Here is a 12,485-nt window from a genome sequence, read left to right as displayed (position 1 = left end):
TACGGCTGGCAGGGGAGGGCAGTTGGGGGTGATCAGGCTGGCAGGGGAGGGCAGTTGGGGGCAATCGGGCCGGCAGGGGAGCAGTTAGGCGTCAATCAGGCTGGCAGGGGAGTAGTTAGGTGGTGATCAGGCTGGCAGGCAGAAGCGGTTAGGGGCAATCAGGCAGTCCCGGATTGTGAGAGCCAGCAGTCGAACATCCCCTGAGGGGTCCGAGATTGGAGAGGGTGCAGGCTGGGCTGAGGGACACTCCGCCCCCTCCCCGCCCCCTGCATGAATTTCATGCACCGGGCCTCTAGTCTATAATAAAAATGCTATCTAGTAAGTCTAAGGTCTACTCTGGACTACTCTAAATTTGGGTGACTTGAGACTCCACCAGAAAACTCAGAGAAAGTGTCCATTTTTAAAGATAGTACTTACTTAAGAATGGTTTTTGCACTACTGCAGTCTTCAAATCGAATGGAGTAACCAACTTCCTGGCCCAACATCACATCCATTTCATCAGCAACTCTCTGAGCCACACTCATTGCAGCCACTCTCCTGGGTTGGGTACAGGCAACTCCTCTCTTGGGTCCTGGTAATGATCGCATGTACTCCACACACCACTGTGGAATCTATCAAATAATTTCACATTTAAATTAATTCTACTCTGCCTGCATATCAAGTATATTTAACATTAAGTACTTTACCACATTCGAATAATTGAACACAAAATTCAATTAGGCACACCACAAATTATTTTTTATGACTCAAACTTATAATAGTATGAGCACTCTAAGCCAAGGAAGGGTCATTGACTAACACTGACAATAACTGTACTCCTGAGTAGACTAGGTCCACTGAGGCTTTGCTGAATATGCTCTACAGCAGGGGTGGGGAACATGCGGCTCACAGCAGCACTAGGCCCTCGAAATCATTTGATCTGGCCCTGCCAAGGTATTAGGGGTGAGTTAATTACATGTTTGACCAAATATAGCAGGCTAACTTTTAAGCTGATAATTTTGTATGGCCCAAGGATGATGTTATATCACGTGGCCCTTGGCAGAAAAAAGGTTTCTCACCCCTGCTGTACAATGTCAACAGTTCCACCATTGACCATTTCTCGATTTACTGGGGGGAAAATCCAACTAAGGAAAAACTCTACTTTATAACAAAGGTTAGTTTCAAAAAAAGAAAAATCAAAGAAACTATAACTTGAATTGCTATACAATTTGAGTTACAAAATGCAAGAAACTAGAAATCACATACACTTATAATTATATAACTTATCTTTTAACTTAATTCAAAATTTGTTTCATAAGCAGCAGAATCTAGGAGAGGTATGCAAAATGGCAACACCTTAGGTAACACACTAAAAGTCAATTTCAGTCACTGTCCAATAGAATAGACCTAGAGAAGCAGCAGCAGCATTTCCCTGAAGGGAGGGCAGCCAAGGGGAAAGGAAGAAAAACCAGCAAGCACAAGTTGGTTGACTGCCATGAACAGGGCATTTCCTCCCTATTTCATCATCAATAAAAGCTACTAGGTCTATAATTTCATGGTTCTTCACTCATTACTTGGAATAAACAACAACACATGGGAAAACTCTAAGCACTTTTCTACATTAAATGGGAATCCACTGATCATACAAGGACATGATGGGTCTCCATCAAAGCTTTCAAAAACCCATCAGACTCTAATGCTTAAAAAAAAAAAAAGCATGTGGGAGGATTTTTTTGATATCGAATCTGTACAATAATACCTGAAGAATACTGATTGCTGTACTATTATTACGTTTTAGTTAGGTTACTTCTGTAACTTTGGGATGTGTTGTTACTGACAAATAATATGAAAGAGGGCGGGGTGGTTACACTGCTTCTCTAGAAGCACAATTCATTTCTTTTCAAAAAATATATTATGTTTATTGATTTCAGAGAGGAAGGGAGAGGAAGACAGAGAGAAACATCAATGATGAGAATTATTGATCGGCTGCCTCCTGCACACCCCCTACTGGGGATCGGGCCCGCAACCCAGGCCTGTGTCCTTGAGTGGAAATGAACCCAGACCCTTCAGTCCTCAGGCCGATGCTCTATCCACTGAGCCAAACAAGCCAGGGAAATGTGTATCTTTAAAGGATTTTAAATGAATGAAAATACTGAACTACAAGAGAAGTGGCTCTCTGAGTCTGTAAACCCACAGACCAAAAAGTTTAAGTGGTTTTCCTGCAAGGAGATAGATAGATAGATAGGCAGACAGATATAGAATCTTGCAGGAGCATCTGCCCCCTGGTAGTCATTGCACATCATAGCTACCAATTGGATGGTTGCTTAGGCTTTTATATATATAGATATAGATATATCTTCATTTCAGCAAGCCTCTCACACAAACACAAAAAGCACTTCAGAAAACCAAACAAAATGAAAAAAAAAATTCACTGGTCAATTAAAGCTATTTAAAATTACTTCAAAATTCTCAAGGCAAAAATGCTCAGATTTTTTAAATTCACCCCAATGAAATAGATAGCTTACTCCCACTTAAAAATTAAAACATAAACAGTTTTGGCTAATTCAGCCATTTTAAACTTCTGATCTCAGAAACTCTTTATACTCTTAAAATAACTTAGGATGCCAAACAACTAATAGATTTATAAATTAGGAAATTAAAATGAAATAGTTAAAATTCCTAATAAAAATTCACCCCACGTTGGCATAAACATTTTCTGTGAAAAATAACTACATCTTCCAAAGCAAAAAACGTCTAGCAAGAATATATGTTTGACATTTTTGCTTATCTCTAACGTCTAGCTTAACAGAAGACAGCTGGATTCTTTTATCTGCTTCTATTTTGAATGTTCTGCAGTTCTTTTGTTTTGCATGTTAAGTGTACAAATAAAATCCCAGGAACTTTGTAACAGCTTCAAGGACTTTCACGGGTTCCCAGGCAATATTTGAAGAACTACTAAGTTAATCCATCTATTCATATTTCTAAGAATAGCATTGAGAAAGGAAGTAGGTCCTGAAATATGCAGGCTACTGGCTATTCACACCAGGGTTTGGATGTTTTAAAACTATTCCTTTCTTTCAGCTCCTTCCTTCCTAAAAACAGATCCTCAACCCTCTAGTCTTCTTGTTTTATATATCATCTTGAGTGGTCTTACTCTTCTAACTTCTAATACTACCTATAATACATCAAATGTCAATCCTAACTCTAACCTAGTGGTCATTTCCACCTGAAGAATATTTTATTGGTATCCCAAATTAAACAAGTTTAAAACCAAAACTATTTCACCTTCCTCCAAATATTTATTAATTCCTCCCAGGTCCCCTACTTAATGAAAAGTTACAACTTAATTCCTAGCTATCATTAATTCTCCACTCTACTACCCCATACAGAGTCAAAATTTTGTTTAACCTCCTACACAGTCTGTCATCAACCTTCTTACCAGACAAGACACTTTGTAAAAATCCTTGTCATTCCCCTCCAATTATAAAGCTCTGATGGATATGTAATACTTTCAATAATAAAGATGGATGGATGGATGGATGGATGGATGGATGGAAGGAAGGAAGGAAGGAAGGAAGGAAGGAAAGAAGGAAGGAAAGCTGATGGCTCCTCAATCTATAGCAAGATATATTAAGGCCCAACCTACTACTCCAGTTTCACCAACCCCACCCCACTCTAAACATCCTACACTCTGTCCAGGGCATACAATGCTTTCCATTCTCTAAACATATGCCCTTGCTCATACTGTCCCTTGGCTGAAATAGCTTTAGTTTCTTATATATGGGAAGCACATGTGCATATTGGATTGCAATGTAAAATGTCTTTATTGAGTCTCAATCAAGTTAGTCATTATTTAATAGTGTTTGGAGAATTTCATTTTTCTGCTAGGCACAATAAGATAAACAAAAAATGGCTGACTACTCTTAATGGTTTTGAGTTTACTAAGAGTACCAAAGAGCATTTGGTTGAAATTCATTATTTAACTGTTCAGTTTCCCCTCAAATTCTCCAAATGCCCTGCAATCCTCAGTATCCAAATATTTTAAATCTCTAAACAAACAAAAAAATTAATCGAAATAATCATAAACCTGTTTAGAGTTGACTGGACCTTTCTCTACACTGCTAAAGAAACTCATCTAAAACACACACACACACACACACACACACACACACACACACACACACACTCTCTACCACCAGAAACTCATCTTTGAAATAAAATTTAACCATAAAAGACCACAGAATAGCAGTATGCAATAAATGCAACTTTGGCTGTGAGACAAAGGGAAAAAGTTAAGTATTGAGTTCATCTAAATCTACTATGTAACGCAGGGAAATCCACTAAACCTAATATTCTCATAAATCTAAGCCTCATTTTGCTCATCTATAAAATGGTGATTAACAACTTCCTTGCAGAAATGTTGAAAAACTTAATACACACCAAGTACACAGTGCCTGGCTTTAACTAATTAAATGGGTGCTGTTAATACTATGCAAATGAGATAAACTAGATGGATTAAAAATACTATATATTAGTAAGTTTCAGAGTTGTATCTTTTCATGTATTTAATTCTTTAAATTTCTATCAGATGATAAAAATAAACCAACAATTTCAGTTCCTAATATCAACACTAAGTTTTCCTTCACTTAAAAAGAAAAATCACTATGGCCCAGTGGTTCTCAATCTTCCTAATGCTGCGACCCTTTAATACAGTTCCTCATGTTGTGGAACTGTATGGGTGACCCCCAACCATAAAAGTATTTTCATTGCTACTTCATAACTGTAATTTTGCGACTGTTATGAATCGTAATGTAAATATCTGATATGCAGGATTTATTCAGGTGACCCCTGTGAAAGGGTCGTTTGACCCCCAAAGGAGTCACGACCCACAGGTTGAGAACTGCTGGCTTAGACTTTAATAAAAAGCTTCCTATTTTAATTGCTATTGTGGCCTTCAAAATGCCTCCATGAAATACTCAAACTGATATATTTGTGGCATATGTAATTTAAAATAAGGATAACTTGTACATGCAGTATGCTTAAATATAAACATGTATCATCATAGGTACATAACATGGAAAACAGGCCAGTAGGCAACACAACATATTTTTTTTTTCACAACATATTAATAATTGTAAATAATCATTAAATTCATTTCAACACTTCCCTGAATTTTCCAAATTTTCTACAATGGCCAGGAATTACAAGTTGAAATTTTTAATTGATGGATTAGGTTAGAACCTATGAAAATATGGTTAACCTCAATCTTAGCAAGAAAATGTGAATTAAAATCATACTAATACACCATGTTCCACCTATCAGATTCAAGTTCAGTAGAACAAGCAAATGGTTTCCCACATATGCTGTCATGCATGTTCATGGAAAGGCAAACTGATATGTTACCTACAGAAAGCTATTTGGTTTTATGTATCACAATTACACAAATAATCCTCTCACCCAGCAATTCCCATTTCTGGGATTTATCCTACAGATAATACTTGCTCATACAAAACAACCACTAGAGCAGCATAGATATCAATAACATGGATCCAACAAAAAAAATGGCTCACCCATGTTTGAAAATGTCCTGGATATATTACTAACAAGAAACTATTTAAGTGTTTAGGGGTGTGTGTGTGTGTGTGGGTGTGTGGGTGTGTGTGTGTGTGTGTGTGTAGGGGGGTATCTAGGTGGATGGAGGTCAGGAGTAAAGAGACTTTAGCTCTTCCATTTTAAAAATAGATAATAATCACATGGTTCAAAACAATTACAAAACAAAACACAAATAAATCAACGCAAAGAAAAAAGCAAGAATGACAAAAGTGGAAACCATTTCAAAGGTTCAGATTTCTTCACCCCAGCACTAGAAAATAAACCTTAATCCCAAATTTGTACTACCCCAGAGTCAAAGTGGGAGTCTGCCATCCTTAATGCTAACAAAACCAGAAAACAAAAACAAAACAGCACTGCTATTTCCCCCTACAGATTCAGGAAAACAGGTACTCCCTACTGGATTCCCACTCTGAAAGTCACTAAAAAGTATGAAACACCAAAGCAGCCATTTTTCAAGATACCCTACCAGGCAGCAGACAATGAGAATGACCAGGAGGATCAAATAAACATCATTTAATAAACTTAAAAAATAATAAAACTTGTAGCATGATTTACAGTAACTCACCTGTGTTGTTTTACCAGACCCAGTTTCACCAACCAGTACAAAGGATTGATGTCTAACCAGAATATCTGTAAACCTATCCTTGTATTCCCAAACAGGGAGCTGAAGCCGTTTCTTTAAAATATCATAGTATCGAGGAGTATGGGGCAAATTGGTAAACGGATTAATGCACTGTGGAAGTGATGTGTGTCCTGCATGTCCGGTGTGTGCTGAATGTGCTGAGTGGGTTGAATGTGTTGAATGTGCTGAGTGGGTTGAGTGAGCTGAATGGGAAGCTTTTAGAGGTGGTAATCCAGCACTGATAAGCATAGCATTAGTGGAAGCTCGCAATTCCTTCTCTTTTTCTTTCTCCCTCTCCCGCTCTCTATCTCCTCTATCACGTTCTCGGTCCCGATCTTTAGACCGATCTTCCCGATCCCGGTCACGATCTCGATCCTTCCTAAAGAAAAAAAAGAAAAAAATTTAGAATTCACATTCTGAATTTTATGCAAAATTTATGTTCACAGTACTGTTATATTCACAAAGTAAATGTGCAACCACCAAATAAATACACTGATATAAAACTCAATGAATTACAGAAGTACCAGAATAAAAAAGAACTTATAACCAATGTATAAACATTCTTCCACCTTTCTTGATGACACCTCAAATTCCGTTAAGGGACAGTCCCTTCACAATCTTTAGCCATCAGGTAACACAAGAACTCAGTCTTCTGCAAGTAAAATAAAATCCCTTTCTAGGTAGAAGTTCAATACTGAGGGCAGAGGTGGGGAAAAGGTAGAAGCAAATCAGGTAAAAAAAAAAAGAAAAAGATAAAAAGAAAGGATGATATCACAAACTCCCGGTCTTCTTCAAGTATGTAAAAGGAATTTTTTGCACTTCACATTATATTCAAAATTTAGCAAGAATACTGCTTGTAGACACCAAGACAATTCCACTTCACATTATAGTAATGTAAGTATGAGTTCTACTTCTCAGCATTTTCCCAATTTTGTTCAATAAGCATACATTGCCGTATAAAAAAATTAAAATTAAAACACTTTTTATTCTTCTGTTTCATTTACTCTTGCATGATATCCCTAAAGCAATAGTAAAACACTGCAAGTACTTTGTAAACCTATGTACACTACTACATTATTTAAAATTGTACAGATGTGCACTATATGAAACTAGGCCAATTTTAAAAAGTCAATTCTAATATCTACTTCCAGTTACTACAGAGGATCCCTAACACAGTAATTTAGAAATAATCTATGCTTATTCATTCTACAAATCCAGTTTACTTCAGACCAAGTCCTATGGCAGACAAACTTGCCACAGGTGTTTGGACCTAGACTTGAAATAGACAACAAGGAGCTATGACACAAGCCACTAGATATGTCACTGCTCCTTATTCATAACACACAAGACATACAAATTTCCTACACCTTGATTGTCAGAAGCAGAGTGGAAGACCATTAATTCTCTGTAACAGCATATCAGCTGGGCAACAGTAATGCCCACCCCCCACCCCGTAGAATACAGCTAAAATGCTAAACCAAAGAGGAAGGATGGTTCCCCAATTACAGAAATAAACTAACCAATTTGATCTCATCCTTCCCAAATATATAAAAACTAGAGGCCCAATGCATAAATTCATGCACAGGTGGGGTCAAGCTGGGGGGAGGGGATGCGGGAGGTTGCCACCCCCCAATTGGGCCGGTTTGCTGGCGGCAGTAGGCATCATAGCAACGGTGGTTCGGGCGTATATATATATATTCATTCTATTCCATGGGAATTTATTTATATTCACATACATATATCCCAATGCACACCACAGGACATATAACCTGGGATGAAATTCTCTCATCCCATCTGGCACAAAAAGGAATTCAAAGGAAATCTTAATAAACATACAAGATGAAATATCAATTCAAATCTTGAGCTTCCTAGCCTATCTTTGAAACATTCCATTAGTTATCCTTTCATTGCTTCTCTCATTCTGCCCCTGGTCTAAGGTGCTCATTTATATTGCCCCCAAAATGTGAATGACAAACAGTGTATAATAGAAACGTGCCCAGCAAAATGAGAAGCACTGTAGCCACAAATGGTCCAAAGACTGGATATCTTTAAAAATCACAGAACATAAAAGTATCTTTAAAGAACAACTGATCTAAGTAAAAACAATTCACATTTGTAGCACTCCACAGGTCGCTGGGGGTGGGGGTTGGGGGGAGGTGCTACAATATAAAGTTTAATTAACATCTTTCTCCTATATATCTAGCACAGCACCAAGCACTTAACATATGGACCTGATGTTTCAAGGTTATAAAATATGGGAGCAGAGAGTGATGGACAAAGTAAATCATATTATCACCTTTTTGTTACAGTAACATCTATGCTAACAAAGATGTTTTTAAAGGACCTATTAAGCACAAAATGCATTCAGAAGGCACAAAGATTAAATGAAATGGGGGTAACTGGGATATAAAAGTAAAAGAAGCACTGAGCTGCAGAAGGCAAATTAAATCACCTCAAAATGTTGCTTATGATTCAAACTGTTGACTGTCAACGGGGAAGGAAAATAAAAACTAAATGTCAGTTGAGGGTTCAAAGCCACTGTTTCATAAGTATGTGTAGACTTGCTCGTATGCAACTTTTATTTTAATTAGGCACTTTTTTTGTTGTTAATCCTCACATGAGGATGTTTTCCCACTGATTTTTTAGAGAGTGGAAGACAGAGAAATATTGATGTGTGAGAAACATATTGATTGCTTGCCTCCCACACGAGCCAACCAGGGCCCCTGTGGGGAGGAGCCTGCAACCAAACCACATGCCCTTGATGGGCATAGAACCTGGGACCCTTTGGTCCACTGGCTGATGCTCTATCCACTGAGCCAACATGGCTAGACCAAATTAGGCTCTTTTATTATAAAGGAGTTTCACTGTTTGAAGATATACTAGTTGAGGTATAATGCTTTAAAACTATCAAAACAGTGCTTTATAATCACTTAGCCACAATACTGGCAAGGGTAAAATATGAGTTGTTGAACAGGTGGTTCTGTACTCTCTAGGTTCAATCCTAGCTCAGCACTTAGGCTAACTAGATGACCAGTTATTTATTTCCTCCTTTTTAAAAAGTGGTTACTCATATGCCCTGTGGGGTATTTCAAGAATTAAATGAAATACTGCTTATCATTCAAGGTATTTTTTTTTAATTTACAATAACATGATAAAATTCCACATGGAATAACAGGTACTAAAATACTGCTAATGGAGATATGAACTAGTAATCAAAATGAGAATTATTTTACACAAGCATTGCTTTTTTAATATGGTAATCTCCCTTCCAGGAACTTCTCTTAAGGATGTAAGTGTGCAAATATGTACACATAGGATGTTCACCATACTTTTCATTTACAAAATGATAGACTGGAAAATTACCAAAGCATCAAAGAACAGGAAATTGGTTAAGCAAGTTATGACACACCTTCACAAGTGGAATACTATGCAGCCAATAAAAAGGTTAATGTAGTCCCATTCTGTAGTTTGACATATTTCCAAGTAAATAAAACATATATTGAAACATCCCACTGATATTAAATATTACAATTCATATTTATGAACAAATATTCAGAAATCTTTTTAAAAAGTTCATCAAAGGATTAAAGACAGGTGAAAATTTCATGGCATTCTTTGCCTTTTTGTTTGTATCTTCATGTATGAAGCAAGTTAATCTCACCTACATCAGATTGTAGTGATTGCTGCTTTTATATAAGAAGCGTCTAGAATAGTTTCGACAGAACAGTATGTACTCTACAGATATCATTAGCATATTTGTTCCACATTTCCACAATTAACAGAAAATGCTCTCATCAGGAATATCGAAAACTAACATCAAAGTCAAAAATGTCCCTATTTTCAAAAAATTTTCCCCCTAATTCAACAGTAGGTTGTCTTTTTGGTTGTATGTATAAATTTGTGGGATGATGGGGGGAAAAAAATGAGGTCAGATTATATCATAAACCTTTAACTTATCCACCTGACCCCAAAATTAAAATATACCAGGAATAAATAAAGCTATACAGGATGGAGAAAAAGTAGGTTTACAGTTTTTTGTATGGAAAATAATACAATAATTAATAAATAATACAAGAATAAACTGTTTTGCATGTTCAAAGCTGTAAACCTACTTTTGCCCCATCCTGTATATAGTTTGGGAGCTTGAATCTGAGTGAAATCTCCTCTGAATCAATCACCTCCCCTTCTCAGTACTGGGGAAATGGTACAGCCATGTTTGGCAGTGTATCCTCTCAGATAAAACCACCTGCTGCCGAAACCGGTTTGGCTCAGTGGATAGAGCGTCGGCCTGCGGACTGAAAGGTCCCAGGTTCGATTCCGGCCAAGGGCATGTACCTGGGTTGCGGGCACATCCCCAGTAGGAGATGTGCAGGAGGCAGTTGATCGATGTTTCTCTCTCATCGATGTTTCTAACTATCTCTCTCCCTTCCTCTCTGTAAAAAATCAATAAAATATATTTTTAAAAAACCTACCTGCTAATAATACCAAGGCTTAAAAAAAAAAAAACTGCAAGACTGCAGGACAGTCAACAAGTGATTTTTGGGGGGTTAATCCTCACTTGAGGACATTTTTTTCAATGATTTCTAGAGAAAGTGGAATGGAGAGGGAGAGAGAAACATAAATGTGAGAAACACATCGATTGGTTGCCTCCCACATGCACTCCAAACAGAGCCAAGGATCGAGCCTGCAACAGACCAGAATCGAACCTGGGACCCTTCAGTCCGAGGGCTGATACTCAATCCCTGCTAGGGCAAAAGTGACTTTTAAGTTATAAAATATACAGGGGGGGAAACCGAGCACTAATAAACGTGGTAAGCTCACTGCTAAAGAAAATTCATTTTATGAGATGATATTCAGGTGACACAGAAATAACTATACAAATGTCCCTCCAAAATATCTCAGAACTTGGGCTTTATTACAGGTAGAAGTCATATAATAACCAAGGGAGTCAACCATAAGGTCACACCACCTTTGACGTAGGAAGATACCTGTTCTGTAAGAGAAAGGGAGCAATCCATGTACAATGGGACCACTAATGTCAAGAAAAGCATTTTAATGGTGCACATACAGACAGACATCAATTGCATCTGAGCCAGATGACAATTTTGCTTCACAGGAACCAAAAACCAAGTGTTCCCCACTTTACTGATCCACATCATAAATGTCCCTAAAATAGGCTTTAATGACTCTTAACTAGTCATAGTATGTGTGCTGTAATAGAAAAAGAGGCTAAGAATGAAAATAAACAATCAAGGATCTCAATCCAGCTGTGAACTGTGTAAATTTGCATAAGCCACCTTAACAACTCTGGGTCCCCCTTTCTCATCCCTGAAGTGGAGTTGACTGCACTCTCTTTTAAAATCACTGCCAATTCTAAACAGTCCATGACCAGCAGCTCTAATACTCTCAAGTTTTGTGTGTGTGTTTGGGGGGAGGGACAGACTAGAGGGAAAGACTAAAGTTTAACACTGTAAACTAAGAAATGTACACGGTTAAAATGCTTCCCGTATCCAATACAAGGGAGGGTGTCAAAACGTACACCCTTAACCTGCCCGGGCTTATACTCTAGACACGGCTTTGGATGAACAAAAACTTACAAAAGTTACACAGATGACCTGAAACAGTGATCTGAAACACATACACACAATAAAACCATAAAACTATGTAAAGTAGTTGGATACCCAGATTTCTGTGTTTTTGCTTGAATTATCCAAATAAATACCTTTACTTCAGGAACAAAAGCTCACGCTGAACAAGAAATGATTTTGATGCAACTGTTAAATTCATCGGTTCCTTTCAAGGGGAAAGGAATCTGAAACACCACGAGCCTCTGTGGTATTTCGATTCTCAAACTCTCCACTGGCGATATTCTGCCAGAAATACTGAAACATTTTTTCTTTTTGCAAAGGGTCTTCTTGTTTCAAAAGAACGAAGGCGGGACGGGTGGAAATTAAAAAGAACTTATAGGCAAAAACGATGCCTTCTAGTTCCTATCCCAGGCATGCCCAACAGCCACTGTTTGGGCCAAGGCAGGAAATAAAGGAGATGGCGGGAGCGTGGGCAGAAAGCGGAAGTTTGCCTAGTGCCTACTTTGTACGGTTTGAATGGACGGAGGCACGCACTCTCCCGCCAAAGTGTGAAAGTAGGGGCCCCGAACCACCAGCCTCCCTGCCCCTCGGGTCAACTCTACGTCTTCCCCTCTCCCCGCAGGCCCTCTCCTCTCCCTTGCCCCGCCCGCATGCCTCACTCAACTCCCGCCACCCCCACACCA

The 12,485-nt window shown here is 38.2% G+C and overlaps 1 protein-coding gene across 1 annotated transcript in view; it reads right to left on the bottom strand.

Annotated features, from left to right (window-relative positions):
- Positions 1 to 12,485, bottom strand: part of DHX15 (DEAH-box helicase 15) — a 54,740-nt gene that overhangs the window by 41,638 nt on the left and 617 nt on the right. Inside the window, exons 2-3 of the mRNA XM_006771040.2 lie at positions 6,158 to 6,593; positions 418 to 611 (exon numbers count right to left, since the gene is read on the bottom strand). Of these exons, the coding sequence (XP_006771103.1) occupies positions 418 to 611; positions 6,158 to 6,593 (630 nt within the window). The remainder of the gene's footprint in view (positions 1 to 417; positions 612 to 6,157; positions 6,594 to 12,485) is intronic.

The sequence above is a fragment of the Myotis davidii genome, unplaced genomic scaffold (assembly GCF_000327345.1).
Source record: "Myotis davidii unplaced genomic scaffold, ASM32734v1 scaffold743, whole genome shotgun sequence".
Lineage (NCBI taxonomy): Eukaryota > Metazoa > Chordata > Mammalia > Chiroptera > Vespertilionidae > Myotis > Myotis davidii.
Note: the sequence above shows the minus strand (reverse complement) of the source record. Positions and strands in the feature narration are given on the sequence as shown.